Consider the following 22,580-nt stretch of genomic DNA (forward strand, 5'->3'; position numbering starts at 1 on the left):
CTGGGTTTTTTGCTATCGTACTCTGGAGCCCGAGTGGCAAAGAACAGCTTTTATCTCTGTTCCCCATGATGGTTGTTAAAGGCAAAGCGAGCACAGCAGCATCTTTCTTAAACAAAAAAAATACCCACCCCCCCCCCTTTTGGACTCTCCCCCCCCGATATTTCAGGAGCAAATCTAGGAAGGGATATCAGTCCCAGCTCTGTCCGTTTGGTGGCTTTTCGAAACTCCTGACGTTTTGCAACATTGCATAAACATAAAACAATCCATCCTTGATATGGAATGCAAGGGCGGATGACAGCGCAGCGCAGCCCCCTCGGCTGCGATTGATTTACGCCGAGACTGACGCTTTATCAGGCACACGAAAAAAGTTTGACCAATCATTTTGCTGGGAGCTCACAACACAGCAGCCCAACTGTACTTTGTTGGCTGGGAAGTTGGAGAAGGGGGTAGAGTACAAATCTAGATCTGTCCTATGTATTTTTTTCCTTTCATTGAACCGTGCTTTGTATGATGTCTGAGAATGTCCATTTCTGGGACTCTTAGCAATTATTATGTCGACTCTATTATAAGTCATGAAAGTGAAGACTCGCCTTCAGCTAAATTTTCATCTGGGCAATATACAAGTTCCAGGCAAGCTGGGCACAATGAGCATCTAGAATTCCCCTCCTGTAGTTTTCAGCCAAAACCTCCAGTTTTCAGCGCCTCCTGGACTCCTTTGAATCCACATTCTTCTGGTACCCTTCCTGCCGTCTACCATCCATATATTCAACATCAAAGCGTCCCATCTGAGAGCAGGTACCTCCGGAGCTGGCTGGATCCGGTACCCAGAGCAGAGAACCTCCCCGGGCAGGGCTCTGTGAAGGCAGAGCCGCTGCTGGCCCGTCCCGGGGATGTCCATAAACAGGGAACACAGGAGTACAATTTAGAAACTTCTGCTGCAAGGGAAGGGATCGTTTCCAATCAAAGGCCCAGCTTCGAGGACAATAAAGTTTGTGAAGGAAGCGAAGACAAAGACAGGACAGATCAAAGTAAGTTATAAAAGTGAGGAAGTAAACAGTATAAAAGCTGGAGGAGGTGCAATAAAAGGGGACAATGCTGCGTAAAGTTTAAAATCGGGGCTTAAAGAAAAGTCTCCGCTTGCTGATGCCAACCTAAGGGGAGAGGTGGGGACGGGAGAGGGGTGGCATTGTCTCTGCCGGTAAATAAAAATAAAAATAAAAATGAGCGTGATCCCTGAGCTTAACCAGAGTCCAGAGCGGACAAAAGCTGGAGCGAGTCACCCTCTGTCCTCCAGAGCGCTGGCTCCGGCAGCAGAGACACTGGAGTAAGCGGGAGTAAATGTGCGCGGGTGCGGGCGGAGGGGCCGGGAAGGGCCGGGGGAGGCAGGGAAGAAAGGACGGGAAAGGAGAGCGGAGGGCTGCGGTGGGTGAGAAGGAGAAGGGGGGAAAGAGGAGAGATTACGGGGGAAACGTTCACGTGGGGAGGGAGAGAGCAGCGGGGGCTTCGCCGTGCCCGCCGCCCGGTGCCCGCAGCCCGGGGCGGCTCGTTCCCCCCGCAGCTCCGCTCCGCTGGAACCTGCTGCTGCCTTTTCATTTGCTTCGTATTTCTGTGCTTTGTTTGGCTTTTTAAAATTATTTGTTTATTAAATGCAACGGTGCAGGGGGTGAATATTTCAAAGCCACGCTCCTTCCTCGAAAAAAAAAAAATTAAAATAAAATAAAAGGGGGGGGGGGGGTGTGTGCTTCCAACTTAATTAGCTTTTATTTGCAATGTAGCCAGATTGGGGAAACAGTTAAACTTCTCCATGTGCTTTCTCGGCGAGCTGGCTTGTTGGGGTTTTTTGTGGGGGATTTTTTTGTTTGGTTGGTTGTTTTTTTTTTTCCCCTGAAATATAGAAAATAAAATAATTCACCTTGAAAATATTTAATAGCACTATCAACAATGCTATTAATATTATTATTAATAATATTATTAATAATAATAATGATGCTAATAATAATGCGATGGCGTTTGAGTGAGAAAGAATCGGTATCTTCCCCTCGTGGAGAGGCGGTTGGTACCTGGTTTCCAGCTGAAAGGTGAGCGGACAGGAGGCAGAGAGGGAAACTTGGCTTCACCCTCTCGGTCAATATTTTGCGGAGGAAGGCGAAGTTTCCCCCGGCAGAGGCTGGAACCCCCCGGCTCTGTGCTGGGCGCCTGACACACTCATTCTTTCATTCTTTTTCCCCTTGAATTAACTTCTAATTCCACACCCCACCCCCCCCCCCCACCCGCCTTCCCAACGTGGAACAGCAACAGAATTTGCCATTGCAACCATACGATTAAAAATACAGTATATTCTCGCCCCTCATTGCTTCCTCCCCTCCTTGAGCGGGATGTTATGGTGACTTTTTTCCCCCCCCCTATCATTTAACTTGCACACAGGCACACACACTCACACACACACAAAAAGAAAGCGCTGTTCTATTGTACTGGGCAGAGATCCAGAACAAACTGCAACCGTGAGGTGAATGATTTGAGAGAATTAAATATCCAGGTTCTGTGCTCAATGCCCCTGAAATTGAATATATAAAAATCTTGTCCAAGAAAACGTTGTGAAGTTATAAGTAAGTGCAGGGACCCGCGCTAAGAGGAGGTTGTGTGGTTTCTATGGCATGCGGTTACGACGCATATTTTGGTTTAAATAATAGTTTAATTTGGGCTGATGTTGAGAGGGTGCCAGGGCTGGAAGACGGAGCTGTTGTGCAGAAAGTGCTCCCACCAATTTCCCTGACTCTTTCAATTTTTGAAAGTATTTCGCAATGACGAATCTCCGCCCTGTGCATGGCACAGGGATCTGTTAATTTATTTGCTGGGTTTTCAAGAAAACATGTGCCAGAACCTCTTCCCATTCACTTTCCTGTTTGGGGATTTGTGTATAGGGAACAGATAAAGCAACATCCGCGTTTAAAATATCTGATACTTTAACGATCCAAGCTATGACAAAAAATAAGCCCAAACCGAATAAAAATCTGTTCTGAAGCACAGCCCTCTATTGCCATTAAAGGATGGGTAGCAGGATTAACAGTATCAATTATTAACAGCTTTCTTCCTCTTTAATATTTAATTCTGCATATTAGATCAAGTCAATTACATTAAGGAAATAGCCGTGCAAATTTGTAAGAGGCAGTACTTACAGGGGAAGATTAACCGGATTATTTTTAAGAATATATTCAATATATTTCATTTTACGTAGAGGAAACGTTCTGGTGGCAAGCGCGCATGTGTATGTATATATTTATAATGGTCCATTTAATTGGAGTAAAGGTTTATGGTTTCAGTCATAATTTCAGAGGAGGCAAAGGAAATAAAATAGAAATACGTGGTCTGTCTATAACCCTTCATTCTACTCTTTCCCGCCTCTCAGTTACCCAACGGTCAGCTAATATTTGCATGTGATTAGTAAATGCTCTATTATTTACCCTAAACCCACTTCACCTTTGGGTGCGACCTTCACCACTATCGTGCGTGTGGAGGTGGTTTGTGCTCCCAAAATGTTGTTTTCTCCCCTCCCTTGAAAAGGCTAATTCCTGAAATGTCCCTTTTGCAAAAGATTCCCACGTAACTTCTCCCACACGCGAGGGTGACAGGCAGCCTGTTATTTATTTTGGGCTGCATTTGCAGCTCTGCAAATGTCCGTGTGTCTGGGTGACACTGTCCAGACCTCCGGCAGCAGAGTCCACCCAGCCCTCAGAGGATGTTTATTAGATGGAGACCGGTTCTTGCCACATAGCAAAAAAAAATAGGCAGGATTTATGAAAGGTTTCTCCAGACCCCCGCTCTCTGCTCCTTTCCTGCGCCATGTGTCTATAGGAGTAAATCTGTAGACACGTGGGAAAACACGTCTGGAAAGGGGAAAAAAAGAAATGCGTTGGTTTCTTTGTATATAGAGTGTGAAACGTGCAGATGGGAGTTATGCAAATCTGTAAGTGCGTGTGGGTGTTTACCTGGCATGGATGGACCCGGGGAAAAGAGGTGGGGGGGGTTCTACCAGTGGCAAGTGTGCACCCAAACACACACGTGTGCAGGAGACACGGGTGTGCACAGACACGCGTGTGCAGGAAACACGCGAGTGCACAGACACAGACCCGCGGGTCCCAGGTCCCCCCGCTCAGGGACGGGGTGCGCTGGTATTTGGGGATGGCCCCCCCCGCACAACCTGCCGCTCCCGTGTGATTTTAGGGCGGCCTCTGCCCACTCCTGGGGCGGGAGCATTTTTCAGCCGGGCGTGCATATGTGTATGTATAATCTTAATATTTGATGGCATGATTAAAACCTTCTGAGAAACACTCAAGCTGCATCGTATTGATCTCGCTGCTTCTCTTTCAGCCAACCCAGCTGCCAGCTGGCTGCACGCCCGCTCCTCCCGGAAAAAACGATGCCCTTACACCAAATACCAGACCCTGGAACTAGAGAAGGAGTTTTTATTCAATATGTACCTGACGAGGGACCGTAGACACGAAGTGGCCAGACTTCTCAACCTGAGTGAGAGACAAGTCAAAATCTGGTTTCAGAACCGAAGGATGAAAATGAAGAAAATGAACAAGGAACAGGGCAAAGAATGAAAAGCCAGAAAAGCAGCATCCCCCCCTGTCCCCCACCCCCAGCTCCTAGGCTGCGCACCCCCACTGTAGTGCTGCCCAATTCCCCAACCACGGGGGGAACAACCTCCCCATTCCCCATCTCCACCTTTGCATGCGAGATGTTGCTTAATACTCTTATTTTATCTTAGTATGGCCACATAGGAGGCAGCCCAGCCCAAACTGCAGCTCCTTTTTGGGACACATGTTGGGTTTGGTTTCTGTTCTCTTGTTTTCTCTCTCTATGTTTTGTCCTTTCTCTTTTCTTTCCCCTACAGTCTAACACAGACAGAGGCTCCTGTCTGAGCAGCAGTTTCTCTGCTTGCACTTTCTCCCTGGAAAGCAGGACGGCAAACACAAGTGGCCACAAACACCCTGGCCCAAGCCCCCCCAAACCTCGCTGTCTTTCTTTATCCACGTAAGGACAATGATTCTATATAACATTCACAACACACACTCACACACATGTTGGGGTGGCCAAGGAACCAGACGATTTAATTAAACTACCACAAGACAGACACGTTTGCGAGACTTGCGTTTAATTGCACCCAACAAATCATTTTCAATTCGCCAACTTTATACCAGGGTAGTCGCTTAATGACAACCCAACTCTTTTTTTTTTTGTTTGTTTGTTTTAATATATATATTTTTTTAAAGATTCTTTTGTTATGCGGGATTTTTATTTGAATCGCACCATGGCAGATATGTGACTTTGACCTGCCAGTTTAGTAGGGTATTTACAGGCAAACCTCCTCATCTGGTAGTTTTATATTGGGTCACTTGGAAGAGGAGAAAAGACGGGGAGGGAGGCGAGAGAGTGTGTGGGGGGCACTCTCAGAGCCGCATTGTAAATTATTTAGGAGAAAAAGGGGCGGAAGAACCCCTGCCAACTTATTCCTAACTTTTAGAGAAGAGGAAGAAAGGGATTTTCTAGTTAAAAAACTACCTTAGTAGAGCTATAAGGGAGGGGGAGGTTGTGTTCTTAGTGCTAGCATATTTATAATTTATTGTGGATTGACTTTTCCTAAAGCTGTTGCAGAGATAAAGTGCTAACCCCAGCCTGGGTGGATTTCTTCCCGCTCCTGTTTGCTGAGATGCTTTTAATACTTGAGTGTCGGTGCTTTTTGTTGGGGTGGGGTTGAGTTTTCAGGGTTTTTTTCTGCCTGAAGCAGCATGTTTCCCACCGCCCCCCCCCCGCCTCGGGCCCGGGAAGGAGCGGGTGGCACCGGGGGCTGCGGCGGCTCCGCGCTGACCCCCCATCCTCATCCTCATCCCGAAGAAGCGTTTAAAACACCAAATATAGAGCTCGCTGGGCTCCTGTCATGCGGCCGGAGCCGATTCCTCATCTGACAGATCCACCCGGGCGGGACCGGTTTCCCTTTATCTCTGTAAGGCTTAACTTTGGGTTGGGAAGGGAGGGTTGGGGGGCCCGGGGTGGGGTGGGGGTTAGTACCAGTTGATTCTATGGTGGGTATTGTAAACTGTGTTTGTGGTTGTGTTTCTGTGGATGTGGAAGCTCGTTTTCTGTTTCTACTGTGGATTTTTAAGTATGCGAAGAGTTCTGCAGTTGGTAGTGGATGGAAAATATGGAAATAAACCTCTCTCGTTTGCTTCGTGTGCAAATGTGTATATTTAGCTGCCAGGAGGCTTTCTAGGAACAAGGCGAGTGTAAGGTGGCTTGTTTCAATAGGGCGGGGGGAAAAATAGAGAAAATTGATTTACTTCTGCCGTATATCGGACGAACCAGAGCGAATATGACTCAGGATTGTGTATCCTCAGCGTCAGGTTTTGCGAGAGCCCTTCTATCTGCAGAACAGAGATTGCTCTGGGAAGAAGCGATAGGCAGATATGCGGTTTTGGAAACTATTCCTGGGGTTATTTTGTCCTCTCATGATCCAGAGATAAGGATCAAGTAGCTGCGCCTCCGTGCATTGAAATTTCCACCGCTCCAATTCCTCTTGAAAGGGGTAAAAATAAACTGAAACCTTCCACTCGACCAGAAACCAGGCTTGAAGAGTTTAAGACGGACGGTGGGGTTTTGTCGTTGTTTTGTTTTTAATGCCTAGACTTTCTCATGTAAAACTTTCCATCCTGAAGTAGCTCCTTGGGGGCTTCACATTTTAACCGTTCTGTTGCCGGAGGGAGTTCAATGTAACCCAACTTCACCCTGTGTCGAAGCCCCGAATCTCCTTCCTCGGAACTCAGTTTAAAAAGCTGTTCCCAAGACATTCCGAGCTGCGAACAAAAATATCTGGTGCCAGCAGGATCATTTCCCTAAATCCCCATTTATTTTTTGAAATGATAGAGGGTCGGAAAAGCTGGTTTAGCCGTGTTTAAGCTGCGCAGGCAAGTTTTTCAGTTGCGTTTGGGTCTTTTCAAGGACGGATGAATTTCAAATGTGCTCCATGCTGAACCGATGTATTCCTCATATCTCGAACTGAGTCTGGACTTGCCTAAATCCTCATTGCTATATTTTTCAGAAGCGTATTTGTGACTTAATAGATGTTTGCAGCCCATCGGCCACTAGGATTTAGAAGCATTTCCCACTTTCCTTAGAGTTGTGGTAAAGAGCGGATATTTTTAAGACAACAATATAAGGTTCTTTTTAAATAGAATTTAAAATGTTAGTTCGTTTTATTAGGAAATATGCTTACTTAAAAAAAAAAAATGTTGGAAAACCTGTCTTCTGTAGCATCAGCCCGGATGTATTTTCCAGAGATGTTTAATGCTCCAGAATAAAAATCGATTTTAGAACAACAGCAGCGATATGTCATTGTGTTATACCGCTTCATCGGAAACTTCGCTAATATTTTCAGTGTGTTTTCCTGCGTTCTTTAGTGCCTTGTTAAGTGTATTATAAGAGTCAATTTTGTGCAGAGACAAAGGGAAATGATTCCTCTCGGCGGTAGCAAGTGGTTTCTTGGTCCCATGCAAATTTGCCGCGTTTCTAAATTTTGAAAAAATTATTATTTTATTTATTTTTAACTACAAATAGTTAATCTCCCATTACATTTAAGGGTGTATTTTTTTAAATTATTGTTTAAATTTGCTTGTTTATTTGTTTGGTTTGAGGGGCTGAATCTTTGCATCCCCACATCAGCCTTAGGGAGCGAAAGCGCGGCGCGGAGCGGCTTTATTTGACTTCCTTTGGTTTATTCTCTTACCACCCAAGGAAAACTTTGCTAAAGCAAAACTAGCAAGGCAAACCAAGCAGTGGGAAAGCCCACCCGCCTGCCCCGCTCCGCATCACCTCGGCTTTGACACGCGGTTCCTTTTTCCAAGGGCTCCGTCTCGAAATTCGTTTGACATTTTATTGCTCGTGAAGAAATACAAGCGCTCGGAAAGTGTTTCGATCTCTATATGTAAAAACACCAAACAAACCCCAAGACCTGCTCAGCCCCGCAGGAAGCAGGTACTGAGAAATATAACCAGGAATCTCTTTCCACTAATTTTTAACATAATGAGGGCTCTAAAGGGCAATATTTCACTTCTTAAAAAAAAATCCTTTCTTTGGGGCAGCTCTGAAAAGAAAACAAAAGAAGAAGAGAGATATTTGGAGCTTACAGGGGGAAGAGAGAGAAAGGGAAGCAACTTGTCATAAAAAAAAGGAAAATTCAGTGCAGTGTGCTGCAATAAAAGAATATGACCGCTATAAAACTTTATAGGGTATAAATTTCTGAAGGTTAAGGAACTAAACGGCTGTAAAGCAAACAGTGCAAGAAAACTTTCAGGAACTCCTAAATTACTACAAGGACTTGGGAATGTGGGGAAACCCAACGTGTAAATGCTCTTATTTCTGCTTCGGTCACACACAAAGTTTTTTTTCCCCCCTCTCCTAAGGGAGGAGGTATTTAAAAATGGGGGGGGGAGAGGGAGAGAAAAGGTGGGGAGGGACTTGGGCTAATTTATTCTTCTCTTGCAGATGCCGTGAAAATCCAGCGCTCTGGATGATTCCCTTTGTTCTTTTTTTTTCTCTTTCCCCCTTCTTTTTCCTTTCAAGCCATTCCAGGCTGCCGAATGCCGAGCCCTGCGCGCAACAACAACAACACCCACCGGCCCCCCCCGTGCTCACACACTCGAGGTTCTGGCGAGACGTCTGGGCTTGGGAAGCTCTTCATGGGTTTACAGCTCTGGCCTTCCCCCTCCAGAGCAGAATGGCCAATTGTTTAGTCTCGGAATTTGAAACAATAGCGGTTTTCAAAAGCAAACCCATTTTGCCTCTTTTATTGCCGGCTAGAGCCGCTTCTGCGTGGAAAACTTCAGCGCTGCGAGGCCGGGAGGATAAATGCGATTTGCCTTTTTCTCCCCCTTTTTATCTCCCTCATTTTGGCCAGTTTATTTCCCCGGGTCCGAACGGGACCCTCCGCTCCCCCATTTTCCTGGACCGCCCCCCCCCCTCCACCACCCTGCGCGCCCCCGGCCGCGGCTGCAGCGCCGCCCGTTGCCGCGAGGTGGCGCCCTTGCTCCACGGGAGACGCGCGTCCGCGCGCGCGGGCGCAGGGCCCCGCGTGACACGCGGATCCGGGCGGGACCGATCCGGGCTTAAAGTGCGGGGCTCATTAGCGGTGGTTTGTCCATTTTATACGGTACATCTTCTTCTCTTCTTGGTTTTCCGAGGGTAAATTACATGAGGCTAAAAAATAAAGGGAGGGAGTTAATGTGGAGGCTCTGAGCTAGGATGCGGTGAGAGGTGGGACACGCATCTATTGAAAATGTTCATTCAAAGGGGATTATTAAAAATAAAACCGGGTTTTGTCTTCTGCTAGTTGGGCCGGAGGTGGGAGAACGGCTTAATTATCTGCAAAGCGCAGATTTGCGTTTGCGGGACGGGGAAAGAGCGGCCCCGAGGTATCGGGGCGCACAGATTCACGCCAGTTTTCCCGGCGCTTTCCCTTGGCCCTCAGGACCACCTGAGCTTGCTGGGCTCTTTATTTTGAATATTTTATACTCATAGCCATCGCCGGAACAGCAAAAAATAATCAGTATGCGCTTCTTAGAAGTTGAACGGGTCATTTTCGGTGTCCCTGCTCCGCTTTGGGTAACGCTCCTGCTCCCCAGCCGAGGTCTTCGCTTCAAATGTTTGGAAACGTTTTTAAACGTTGCAAAATGGAAAATTAATTTAAAAAATATTATTACGTTTTGTGCTACATATAAATAACCCTCTGGTGCGGCAGCAGCAATAATGTGAACTTTCAATTCCATCAGTTCGCTTTTATTTCGGCCTTCGTTTCGTCAAAATTACAGGATAAAAATATTCAGACGTTCCCGTCCTTCAGCTCCAAATAACGCGGGATGGAAGGGTAGCAATAGTTTCCTTTCGAATTGTTATAAACAGGTATTTTCGGAATAAGTGTTTCTCCCAAATTGGATCAGAACATACGCCCGGTCCCCGAAAAGCAGGAGGTGCAGCATCTCCCGCCTGTTTCAATGCTATAAAATGAAATACACGTGTAAACAGAACTAGATGATAAAAACACCCAGTAAAATGCAGAGTAGTGAAAAGTTAAGGTTTACCTGGAAAAGGGCTCGTTTTTTAATGTTTTTTTCATTTTTTTTTCCCTTGTGAAGTCCCAATAAATCTTCCCTCATCGGGTATTTATAAATTATCTCCTCTCTCAGACACACACACACATCCCCACTTGTTTTTTCTTATAATAGAAACATTTTCCTTTCATCAGGGATCTGGGTACAGTAGATGGATGATTTAAGATCAGCCATTGATTTCTGGTGCCTTGGTGAGTTCCCATCACATCATGACCATAAAATTCTACCGCACTTGATAAAAATGTTCACTTCCAGGAACAACTTCACTCCCACCTTCTTGGGGTCCACGGACGAACAGGAATTCCTGCTATCTCCTACTTTACAAACTTCAATGGTTGGGAGTGCGTCTGTAAATACACATAAAAGGTTCTTTCCTCCAAACACTTCGGCGGATTATTTTATTTTCTTACTTTCTTGCAAATTCCAGCATCCCAGCCCAGACTGCAAAGCTCTATTTACTTCTGTGCGCCATTTCTGGGGGTTTATGTTCAAAGAGGAAACCAAAATCTGCTCAATCGACAATAAAAGTGTTGAGAAAAGTAAAATGTTAACTTGTCTTTTAGGGGGGGGAAAGCCTTAATTATACCACTGCAAGTACTCCAACAACAATAATTACTTGAAAAGGCTCTTAGACTCGACTGAAATGATCCCCACACAAAATAAAGGAAACGTATTTACTTAAATTATTTCTCTAAGGATGGCTTTAAAGTTTTATTCCGTTACTATATTTCTTTCCTTCCTTCTTTCTCTTTCTCTCTATTTCTTTCTGCCTCTCTTAATTCCCTGCCCATTCCCACTGCTAATTTTAATGTGTGTTTATTTGGTGTGGGTGGTGTTGTTGGGTTGGTGGTTTTTTAAATCAAAGCCAAACCGAAACATTTCAACTTTTTAATCTTTTCCGTGTCGTGGAGGTTGAAAATTGTCCCTCAGTTCAAGGCAGGAACGGCTGAAACCGCCTTGAATCCACCTTTCTGGTGACCAAAGCGCACAAAGCGGTGCGGTGGGAAGCAGCAGGAATTACCCAGGGCAAAGGGGGGAAAAAAGAGCTTTAACATAGTGTCTTTAATTCTTCGTGGAGGTTGAAGGACTGGAAAATAGAGCTGCATTGCGAGGGGCTGGGGGGTCCTGGCTTGGGAGGGTTGTTGCCGTTATTAACTGAAACACATCTCGGTAATATTTGCTGACTGCGAGAAATGAATTTCAAAATCTACCCCCTGTGTGTTTAGCTGGTGGAAAATTGCAGCGTTGGCATCTTAGGGGTAAGTTTGCTCCGTTGTTACCAAATGCCAATAAAATAGAAAGCGTGGCTCCTCTCCTCTCTGCCCCATCCCCCGCCTCGCCCCCGTTTTCATTAGAAGTATCATGAAAACCCCCCCAAAAAAGTTCTTTGGGAGGGGTGGGGGTGGGCAGGAGCCGCTCCAGCCCAGGGAGGTTCTGCGGGTCTGTTCTGGAGGTGGAAATCACAACCAGGAGTTCGCAACATCCCCGAGCACATCTCGAACGAGGGAGGCGGGGAGGGGGCTGCGGAGCCACCGAAAGTCAATGTTATATATGAAAAACTATAATCATTTTAATTCAATATTGACACCTCGACATCTCGCTGTAATGTGGACGGGTCCAATCGAAACCTCTGCTTTATAGCAGTAGAGGAACGAACTCGTAAAATCCTAACGGCTTTTATGTAGTGCGGTATAAACAACAACAACATCCCCGGCTTTATGGCGTTTTATAGTTTGTTAAACAGTTTACAGCCTTTTTTGGGGCTATTACAAATGCAATTCCCTTCATGTGATAGTTAAACCTTTATCAATAATAAGGAAATTGATCATTAAAATGTTAAATATGACTACCTCGTTTGTTTTAAAATATGTTTAGGGTAAGAAGCTGTATGATTTGATAACTTGTATTAAAATACCAATTACATTTATAGGACCTTTTAAAACTGGTAGCAATTAAATCGTGTTCTTTTACAGTTTTCCAAAGCGACCCTGACATTTAAAAAGGCTAAAACTGCCTCGTTAAAATTTTGAAATTAACGACTGCGAGCGCTTCTCTTTAATTTTCCAGCACTCCCCAAAAATCAATCTTTTGGGTGGTCTAGGTATGTGATTTGTTGTGAGGCGAGCGATATCTCATTAATGTAGGTAGTTAAACATATTTAATCCGTATATTCACCCCACCTCCTTCTCCCTTCCCCTCTCGCTCCCTCTCTCTCTCTCTCGCTCCCCCTCGCTTGCTTTTCCTTCTTTATTCTCTCACACTCTTCCTTTCACAATCATGCGGTGCAGAGTCCGTGTGGAGTAAGGAGAAGCCAATAGGATGAGGTTTTGGTAATAGATGCAAATGATCATGAAAAGACACTGCAAAATATGAAACAACTCATTTGCGCTGAAGTAAATCACTGAAAACTGTTTATGAACTGGCATCTCTTCTTGGAAATGTAAAGCGAGAACTCTTTAAGTGGCGATTTTTTTTTTTTTTTTAGGGGTGGGGGGGAGGAAAGAATTCAATATCATGCAGGCTTAGAGTTTTGATTATATCCTCCTTTTATATTCCTGGAAATCACAAACTGTCGTTGCTTAGCATCTTAGCGCTTTCTTTTTTTGCTAATAGATTCCCGTGGTCTGCTTTGCTTGGCTTCTTTTTTTTGTTTGTTTTGGGTTTTTTTTTTTTGGTTAGGTTTTTTTTTTTCCTCCTTTTCTTCTTCCTCCAAACAAATATTATTATTGAAATTAAAATGAGCTCTTATTTCGTCAACTCACTCTTCTCCAAATACAAAACCGGGGACTCCTTGCGTCCCAATTACTATGACTGCGGGTTCGCTCAGGATTTGGGGGGCAGACCCACGGTGGTGTACGGACCCAGCACGGGGGGCACCTTCCAGCACCCCACCCAAATCCAGGAGTTCTACCACGGAGCATCGTCGCTCTCCAGCTCCCCTTACCAACAGAATCCCTGCGCCGTGGCGTGCCATGGGGACCCCAGCAACTTCTATGGCTACGACCCCTTGCAAAGGCAGAGCCTGTTCGGCGCGCAGGACTCGGACTTGGTGCAGTACACGGACTGCAAGCTCGCTGCCAGCGGCCTCGGCGAGGAGCCGGAGAGCTCGGAGCAGAGCCCTTCTCCGACCCAGCTCTTCCCCTGGATGCGACCGCAAGGTGAGCCGAGATGGAAAGGACAGCGAGAGGCATTTCCCCAGCCCAGAGAGTGGCCCTCTGCCTTGCTTTCTGCCCCTCTTGCTTGCTTGCTTGCTTTCCCTCTCTTTTTCTTCCCCAGTGACTGTATTTTACTGCTTTATGGGGGTAAACTTTTGCACTTGTAAATTGCTTTATAGTTTAATTACCCTGAAGGAGACCTTTTCTTCTGGGGGCTGAGCGAGCCGGGCTTTCTGTAGAAGGAAGCGCCCTTAAAGTTTATGGCACTTTTATAGCCTTAAAAAGCCCCTTCATTTTTGTTTGGCGTTTGATTTGGGATTTCGCTGGGGCTGCTTCTTGCTCTCCCCGGGCTGCAGCTCTTTTTTTTCTTCCCCTGATCCCAAAGTGCCGGAGTCTGTTGTTGTGGTGGTGGTTCGGGTAATAATAAGTGTGCAAGTGCAGGCTTTAGCTGGGCTGCTCGGAGTGGGTGACCCTCCCCTCCCCTGCCACCATCACCCCTTTCCTTTATAACCATCTTCCCTTTTCTGATATCCGACAGCAGCCTTTCCCTCGCCCTCTTTGCTTCCTGCCTTTGCTCCTGCGAGCCCTTTCTTCCCCCCCCCCACCTCTCCCGTGCCCGTGTGTGTTTGCGAGTGTGTTTGGGGTGTGTGAATGTGCTTGGTGAGTGTGTTTGGTGCGTGTGATTGTGTTCGGTGTGTGTGACCGTGTCTGTGCCTGTTCCCGAGTCTGGTTTATGTATCTCTCAACCTCCTTCTCTTCTTCCCCTCTTCCACCCAACCTTTGCAATTCCCCAGCAGCCGCTGGACGGAGGAGGGGGAGGCAAACCTACAGCCGCTACCAGACGCTGGAACTGGAGAAGGAATTTCTATTTAATCCCTACCTGACCCGCAAACGGAGGATCGAGGTCTCGCATGCCCTGGGATTGACAGAGAGGCAGGTCAAAATCTGGTTCCAGAACAGGAGGATGAAATGGAAAAAGGAAAACAACAAAGACAAGTTTCCCAGCAGCAAATGCGAGCAGGAAGAACTGGAAAAACAGAAAATGGAAAGAGCCCAGGAGGTGGACGAGGAAGGGGAAGCACAGAAGGCGGACAAGAAATAAAAGGATTTTTAAGGACTGAAAGGCAAGCGCTGCTGGGGTGAAGAGCCCCCGAGCCCCACGTTAATGGCAGTTAATGTAAGGGAGGGGTGGGAAACAAACAACAATGCATAGAAAAGAGAAGGGAAAAACCCCCTTTTATTGCTGTAAACAATATAGCTGTAAGCACCACTTTCCTGATTATCCTTTGATACAATGAACAGTATGCAAAAGTGATCGGGAGGTCTCTCCTGCCTTTTGCCAGTTATTAACTAGTGGTAGTGTAACGCAATAGCTTATGTAAAACATGACTGTGAAATTCTCTCTCTCTCTTTCTCTCTATCTCTCTTTTCTTTCCTGGGGGGTGGGTTGGTTAACGTAGCTTTCAATGCTATAGGAGTTACGTGAAATTACATTTGTGCACTTTTTAAACATTATTTTCCACATTTTTTTTGGTTGTGGTTTATCTGTATGTACTGGAGGTAGCTATTGAAACAAACATCCCAACAACATGAAACTGCCTATTTATGCTCTAGTTATCTCTCTCTTTCTCTGTCTTTCTCTCTTTACTTTCCTTCTGTTCTTTTCTTTGGTTCGGGACTTTTTAAAATAATTTTTATTTTTTAAATGTCTCTTAAAAAATACAAGAAAAAAGCGTTTTTCTCTCCTTTAGTTAGCATGCGCACAGTGAAGCAAGTTGTAAAGTGATCTTTAGGTTAACTGTGAAAAAGAATGTATACTGTATACGTGAATTACTTTATTGGGGGAACTAATGATATATTTTGTTGTTCTTTCATCACTTTGTTCTATTGTCTAAACCTGGAAGCGGCGGAAGAAAGTTACAATAAAGTTTACAAGCGAGAATTCCGTGACATCATTCTTTTACCCTGCTCCATTTCCTCCAGGACCACTTTGATAGAAAGGAAATAAAAGTCAATTGTGTGGGAGCTGCAGCCCGGGCCATCAAAGCCGCCTGAGCCCGGGGAGATGCTGCGGGCAGGACCGGCCCGGGCAGCCCTGGCCGAGGGGGGGGACGCGGGGCAGCTGCCGGGGCTCCTGCTCTTAGTGTTTGTAGCAGCTCCTGGGTGGTGACAGGTTGAGAGGCCGTGTGGAAATCCTTCCTGAAGGTAATGCGTGATTTTTCTTTTCCTCTTCCCTTTCTCTCCTCTCCTTTCTCCCTCGCCCATCCCCAGCTCTGGGTGTCCCCCCCCCACACCCCTTCTCCTTTCCTCCCACTCATCTCACTGAGAAAAAGATAAAATAAGCGGTGATTTTCGCAGCGGAGCTGGTTTGTGCTGCCCTGCCATGGCAAGAGGAGCGCGGGGATGCTCACCCACCCCTGCAGCATAACCTTGGGGAAGGAGAAACAACGCGAACCCTGGACGCGCAGCCACCATTGTCTGCGCTGCTTTTCCTGCCTGTAAGACTTTCTTTCTTTCTACCCCCCCACCTCCCCCCCCCAAAAAAAAATTGAGGCAGACCACATTTTGGAAAGTGTCTCTGCTTCTCCAGCAGAAAGCAAATCAGCCAGCTGGTGAGATTTGACTCGTGTGATTGAGTCCTGCAGAACCGCTGACACGCTGAACAAGGGATCTGTGCACTCTTTCTTTTCCGCAACAAGAAAAGCAAATGCCAGCTCAATACGAAGCTCAAAGCCTGTGGCACTGGAATAAATTAGGTCTAGAGCTGAATGGCATTTGGGAAAAGAGACCCCTGAAACTATTAGGTATCAATGAGACATTTGTCTTTTTTTTTTTTTGGGGGGGGGCGGGGGTGAGGGTCAAGGGGGGAGGGAATTATGTACAGTCTTGTGAAAAAAAAGTACCTCGGAGCCAGGGAAATGGTGCGAGGGAGGGAATTTTAGACGGGATCAATAGAGGGATAAATAGAGCTCCCTTCCTTTTCCTCCAGCAGAGAGAGACCGAGAGGTAGACGCTGGTTTATCAGCAACGTGCTTTACTCCCCCCCCCGCCCCCCGCGCCTTTCTCTTTCTCCCTTGGTCTGAGCTGAAAACTGATTACAGGTTGCTTATCGACTCCAGCACAATTTCACCCCTTCCAGCATAGATCTTGGAGGGTTTTATATCGCATCAATTATTTATCATATTTTATAAATCCAGCAGCACTACAATTTTTTGCCCCCGAGGAGGGAGCGGGCGGCGATTGGCGCCGCCGGAGCCACGTGCCCGCGCGTCACATGGGCCGGGAGGAAAAAGGCTCCTTTTTGGTGTAAATCTGGACTCTAATTCCGTAATATATCACGGTACCTCGTAAAACCGACACTAAAACGTCCCGACCTACAAATCACCCGGCCAAATTATGAGTTCATTGTATTATGCGAATGCTTTATTTTCTAAATATCAAGCCGCAAGTTCGGTTTTCCCATCCGGAGTCTTTCCCGAGCAAACTTCTTGCGCTTTCGCCTCCAACACCCAGCGAGCGGGGTATGGGGCCGGATCCACGCCTCCCTTCGCCGCCTCCATGCCCGGGCTGTACTCCAGTGGCAGCGCCGTGCACCCCCAGCCCCCCAGCATGTATTCCTCCGGGTACGGCCTGGAGCCCGGCTCCTTCAACATGCACTGTTCCCCTTTCGAGCAAAACCTCTCCATGATGTGCCCGGGAGATGCTTCCAAGCAGAACTGCAGCAAAACGGACCAGAGGGACTCAGATTTGCAAAGCGACAGTAACTTCCGTATCTACCCCTGGATGAGGAGCACAGGTAAGCCCCTGCCTCCCTAAAGAGAGGAGCCCGGGGGAGGGGGGAGTGCGGGGAGTGTAAATTATTTGATGGCGTGCGCGGGGGGTGGTGGAAGGGGAGGGGAGGGGGGAATTGTCCCCAACTCCTTTCATGACGTTTCACCGAAAACGCATCTTCAAAAGAGAGAGGGAGAGAGCGACCCCCCACCCCCCCCACCCCACCCCCGCCATAAAGCCATCCTTTTAGCTTTAAATATTTATTGGTGTTGCTGGGGCTGTGTATGTGCCATGCAAAAGGCAGTTTGTCTTAGAAGGGACAGACAGAGCTGCAGAAATAATGGCCAGCCCCTTCTTCTCCTATATTTACAAGGATGGGGATTGTGCTACCCCCACATAGATATAGATTCTGAAAGAAACTATTTATGGGAGGTGCTTGCAAGCTTGGTTTGTTTTCTGTTAGATTGCAAAACCTTCATTTGCCAGCCCCTCACCACCGTGTCCCAGACACTGCAATTAAGCGTAGCGTGTTGCCATCAGAAACAGCAACACATAATTCTCGGTGCAATTAAAAGCCCCGGTCTCAAAACTGTGACACTCGGGTGGGAATCCGGATGGATGCAGAGATACTGGGGGGGGAGCACATTAGTCTGTGTCACCTCTCGAAAAGCAGCACCGCGGAGGGGTGCGGTGCGCTCCGCATTTCCGGGAAGCACTTTGGGGACCATGGGGTGACCCTGCCAGCGCCCCCTGTCGCCGGGGCTGAGGGTGCCGGGGTCGCCCCGGCGGCGCAGAGTCGCGCAGCTCCGCGCAAACCCGCGCAGTGTTCCGCGGGGAGCGGGGACACCCCGCCCGGGACACGCTGCCCCCGCACATGTGTCTCAAACCCAAACTCGCTGAACGACGGGCGGCCTCGCTGCCTTCAGTCATCAACGCGCTCCGTCTCAGGGTATTAATGTCAATTAACGTTTAATAAATATCCCGCTCTCCGGGGGAGCGGTCCAGGCCCGGCCCGGCCCCCCCGGGGCCGCAGGGAGCGCAGCGGGGCCGGGCCGGGCGCTCCGGGCCGCGCTTCCCCCGCTCGGAGCGGGGCTCCCTGTGCATCCTGCTGCTGTTTACACTCCTGGGAAGGGCAGAAAGGCGCTGCTGCCCCGACTGGGAGCGGAGCTGAAGGCGTGAGCTCGTTTTCCAGCCACCCTGGCTTTGCTTCTCCCCTGCCAGATGGCAACTTGAGAGCATCTCTGGGACCGAGCCCCCCTCCGCCTCCTAATATTCGGAAAGGGTCTTGTTAGGAACCCTCGGGGGTGCGAGGGGGTGCAGACCGGCCTCCCTGCGAATAAACCAGAGGAGCAGCCAATGTATAGCGGCTTATGGAGACAGGAGGTAACCCTCACACTTATTTGGTGGTCAGTTCTTTCCATTACCTGCTCCATAATTCATCCACTTTTACAGTTGATTTATCAAAGAGCAAATATTTCTGGTCGTAAACACTTCATCTCTGCTTTTATCTGACTTTAGATGTAAGAAGCCCCCCCGCTCACCCCTATTTTAGCCTGTGACGCTGCGAGGATCAACATTAGAGAGGGTTTGGAAGCGGGGCAAACTCGCGGGGTCCTGCTCTCCGGATACTCTGGGATCTGTTGAGCCTAAAACCAGAAAAACTCGACCTCAGTCATAAAAACGGGGTCCCCCCTCCCTCCTCTCCCCCCCCCAATCTGTGCCTCATGCCCACTGTGCGATCGCGCTTGTGGAATTTCATCAGCGAGCAGAGATAGAGTTGTCATCCCTATTCAGCAGCAGTTTATGGCTCTCCCCTCAGCGGATTTTACAACCCGCATTCCACGACCTGCACATTTTTACTTTACAGCTAGCCTGGCTATTTTGCTTTCCCCCACCCCTCCTTTTAATGACTGGATCTTTTCTTCTTTTAAAAAGAAAGGGGGTTGGGGGGGGGGAAAGAAAAAAGGGGGGAAGAAGAAGAGGAGTCCAGTGGAATGCGTGGAGGAGAAGCCAAGGCTGCTGTTCGCCATCCCCGCTGCTCCGGGAAAGAATACATTATGCTTTAGATATACATCGCATTTACACAGAAAACAGAGTCGGGATCACAAACATCATATTGTAGAATTATTTCCAAGAAGAGTCCAGGAAATGTCGGGTGGAAGGAGAATCAGGAGCTGGGCCCTTTCCAAAGGCCGCTCGCAGGCAGCTGGGGGGTGTGGAGGTGCTGCTGCTGTGCAGACACCCCACAAGCTCGGCCCGGGGGGATCAGCCTCTCTGGCAGCCCCAGGAGCCACCGCTGTGCCCAAAACAGGTCATGAAATCGTGAAGACCATAACACACCTTCCAAACAGGCGCCCTGATGACAGCTTTAAGAGGGGACAAATAGTTGGATTTGTGGAGGCAGCAGATGCCTCTCTCTCTGGCCCGACTGCATTTCTGTATTTGTTCCCCAACCACTGGAAATTTCTGGTGTTTAAATGAAAATTAAAGTAAGAACTCAGAGTCTGAGGGGCACTACGGAGGCCAGGAAACTTACTGAAGTTTGTTGTTCAATCGGAGTCAGGCGCAAGTGCACAAAAATATCACTGCACGCTTTTCCTAGATGAAGGGAAATTAAAGCTGGAGTGGTTGGGAGGCTGAGAACACGGATGGTGAGGTGGCGAAAACCTCAAGCAGAGGGAGTTGATCCTGCAAATAAAAGGAAGGTCTGTCGCAGGTTGTACAGACCCTCCGAGGGTTTTATCCCCTCGTGGGACTGTACTGCATGCAAAGAGAAAAACAAGAGAGCAAACCCAACTCGTATCCCCAAAAACATCCTCCCCAGACCCCCGGCTGATCCCAATCCGCTTGTATTTCTCAGGCACGGACAGAAAACGCGGCCGCCAGACCTACACGAGGTACCAGACGCTGGAGCTGGAGAAGGAGTTTCACTATAACCGGTACCTGACCCGGAGGAGACGCATCGAGATCGCGCACGCCCTGTGTCTCACCGAGAGACAGATCAAAATCTGGTTCCAGAACCGCCGCATGAAGTGGAAAAAAGAGAACAAAACTGCCTGCTCCGGGTTCAGCAGCCAGGAAAAACAGGACGGGGAGGACGACGAGGAGGAATGAGGGGCGAGAGGTGGATGCGGGAAAGGTGGAAACCCACGCGAGAAGAAAAGGGGGGGGAACCACACAGAAAAAGACTATATATTAAAATAGATAAAGGATAAGTACATAAATAATTGAAAACCCTAGGAATGATACATTGTGTTTCCTGACACTGAAAAAAATACTACCTATATTAAAGTCTTTTTTTTTTTGTACAATAGAACGACTATCTACCTATTAAATGTGGCTTTAGAGTCAGAATAGATACATTTTTGTATGTGAGTCTTCCTATAGTACAAGTAATTTGTAAATCTCCGTTTGTACTTCGCTGTGTACTTTGGGGTATGAAGTAACATGGTCGTGTTTAGCACCTTTAATTTAGAAAATGTGACCTGAAAGTCTGAATGCAAATTCTACTTAGCGTATATAGTCCTGTACATAATATGAATGATGATCCCGCCTTCTCCCTGTAACCTCTGTGGTTCTTTTCTCCTCGCTGCGCTCTCCCATCTCTGTATATTTTTACCTGCATTTCTTACTTGTTCAAGTCTCTAGGAAAAAAAGAGAGGAATTAATATTGTGCTACGTAAAATGTTCTATATCGAAGTAGCAAATTATTTAATGGCGACGCGTTGCTTTCTTTCCCCCCTCTTTTCACCCTTGTCTGTGATTATTATTCTTCAAAATAAAAAGGAAATCTCCCATTATCTACCAGCACCTTTGCTTCCTTCCACTTTTCTTATTAAAAATAATATACGGACTTATTTTACATGGGAAAAGTGCTTTTTGTATTACAGATAATTTTAGATTAATCCATATCCCGATCTATCACCCTGAACTTCTCTCTTTTTGGGGCGGGACAGTCACTCCTTTCAAAATGTTCGGAACCCTGCACCACATTTGGCGAATATACCGATATGTTTAGATTGAGGCTGCTCCCCTTTTCCTCCGTGATCGCGCTGGGTCTGATAGTGATGGAGGTAAGAACATAAAGGAGAAATGCAAAGAACCCAGAACTAGCCCGAACGGGCTTTCCGCCTCTTGTTTTAATTCTCTTCTTCTCGTAACTAATTTGCAGGAAAAAATCTATTTTGCTGTGCCTTTCGCGTATATATATATATAGATTCTCCCTCCGCCTTTCAATTACTTTATTGCCGAGTGGAACTCTTTCATTAGCAACAAATAATGTTCAGCATCAAAGCACGCATAAAATAAATTAAAGCAATTAAACTCAGGGCAAAAAAAAAAAAATCAACAATGCAAAACAAAAGGCGAGTAAATGGAAGCCCTTGCGCGGGGGAGCATCCTCCGCATCTCCCTCTCCCGCCCCTGCCTGTTTATTTACAGTACGCAGTAAACCCGCGGATTCCTGCGCGTTAATTTGCTCCACAAACGCGTTGCGCAGCCAGTTTTGAGAGGACTTGGCGGGGCCGTTTTCCACCTTCCTTCCCTGGCCGCTTGTCTGCTGTTTCACCTCCCACCCCCGCAGATGACTCCATGTGCTCAGCGAAGGGCGCAGCTCATCCTTCCGCAGGTTTTAGGGAAAATCAGATGCCACGTAAAGCATCTGCGCGCCCACAGCTCTAACGCAGATTTGCAGTATGCGCTGCTGATACTAATTACGGGAAGCCCATTATTGGAGGCAGCAGCTATTATGGCTTGTGCACAGTGAAATTCCCACGTGAAGGGAAAAGGGGGATATCTTCCTTTTTCTTGCCGAAATCCCCGGGTGCAATCTCTTCTCGGGAGCGCTCTGTGCAGAGCGGGAGTGGGGAGGGAAAACAAAAAGAGGCGGCGGTTCCAGAAATTTCCCCCTCGCTCTTCTGGCCCGCAGTGGCCCCCCCTGGCTTGGACCTCGGCGGCCGGGGGACAAGCAGGAATTGAGGAGAATTCCACGGGAAAAAAAGGCACAGCAAGTCACACGGACGCTGCTCTGCCGAAGGCTGCGCTACCGCGGGGGGGACCCCACCTTGCCGCGCTATAGCGGGGGGAGCGTGGGGTCCCAGTGGGTTCTGGGGTATTTGGTCGTGGGGACGCCGACAGTCAGGACGCTCCGGACTGGACTCTGCCCAGACCTCGGGCAAGCCGGCCACATTTTTATTGCCTTTATTTGCCTTTTTTTCGCCTCCCCCCGCCCCTGAAAGCCGCTAATTGCCCCTATCAGCAGAAAGGATCCCAATTGTGTAAAAAAAGAGACGTCAAAAATCCCACCCGAACCCCACTGTTTTACTGTGCCTTTCCTCGTTTCAAAGCCAACCCCAACCCCAAGCTCTTTTATTCTGGGGGGGTATTAATGTTCATAGCCGAACGTGTGAGGCGTTATTCGATTATTTCTCTCCAACACCCCCCCTATATGCAACCAAGGAGGGGGGGTGTGCAAAAATCCCTGAATCCCCTT

General features: G+C 47.6%; 3 protein-coding genes across 4 annotated transcripts; all 3 read left to right on the forward strand.

The window, feature by feature from the left end:
- Positions 1-520: 520 nt before the first annotated feature.
- Positions 521-4,604, forward strand: HOXB9 (homeobox B9; the record flags this gene model as incomplete). The annotated part of the gene is made up of 2 exons (XM_080360036.1): positions 521-1,028; positions 4,369-4,604. 2 exons carry the CDS (start codon positions 521-523, stop codon positions 4,602-4,604), a joined length of 744 nt encoding a protein of 247 aa, XP_080216162.1.
- Positions 4,605-12,462: 7,858 nt separating this feature from the next.
- Positions 12,463-14,420, forward strand: HOXB8 (homeobox B8; the record flags this gene model as incomplete). 2 transcript variants are annotated; one of them, XM_080359773.1, is made up of 2 exons in its annotated part: positions 12,463-13,321; positions 14,113-14,420. In XM_080359773.1, exons 1-2 carry the CDS (start codon positions 12,901-12,903, stop codon positions 14,418-14,420), a joined length of 729 nt encoding a protein of 242 aa, XP_080215899.1. In that variant the 5' UTR covers positions 12,463-12,900. The 2 variants fall into 2 exon arrangements, with proteins under 2 accessions (XP_080215899.1, XP_080215900.1); XM_080359774.1 differs by having other exon boundaries at positions 14,116-14,420.
- A 2,294-nt stretch (positions 14,421-16,714) lies between these two features.
- HOXB7 (homeobox B7) lies at positions 16,715-20,203 on the forward strand (the record flags this gene model as incomplete). The annotated part of the gene is made up of 2 exons (XM_080359813.1): positions 16,715-17,114; positions 19,950-20,203. 2 exons carry the CDS (start codon positions 16,715-16,717, stop codon positions 20,201-20,203), a joined length of 654 nt encoding a protein of 217 aa, XP_080215939.1.
- Positions 20,204-22,580: the final 2,377 nt, after the last annotated feature.

This window comes from Nesoenas mayeri (genome assembly GCF_963082525.1).
Source record: "Nesoenas mayeri genome assembly, chromosome: 26".
In the NCBI taxonomy this organism is placed as follows: domain Eukaryota; kingdom Metazoa; phylum Chordata; class Aves; order Columbiformes; family Columbidae; genus Nesoenas; species Nesoenas mayeri.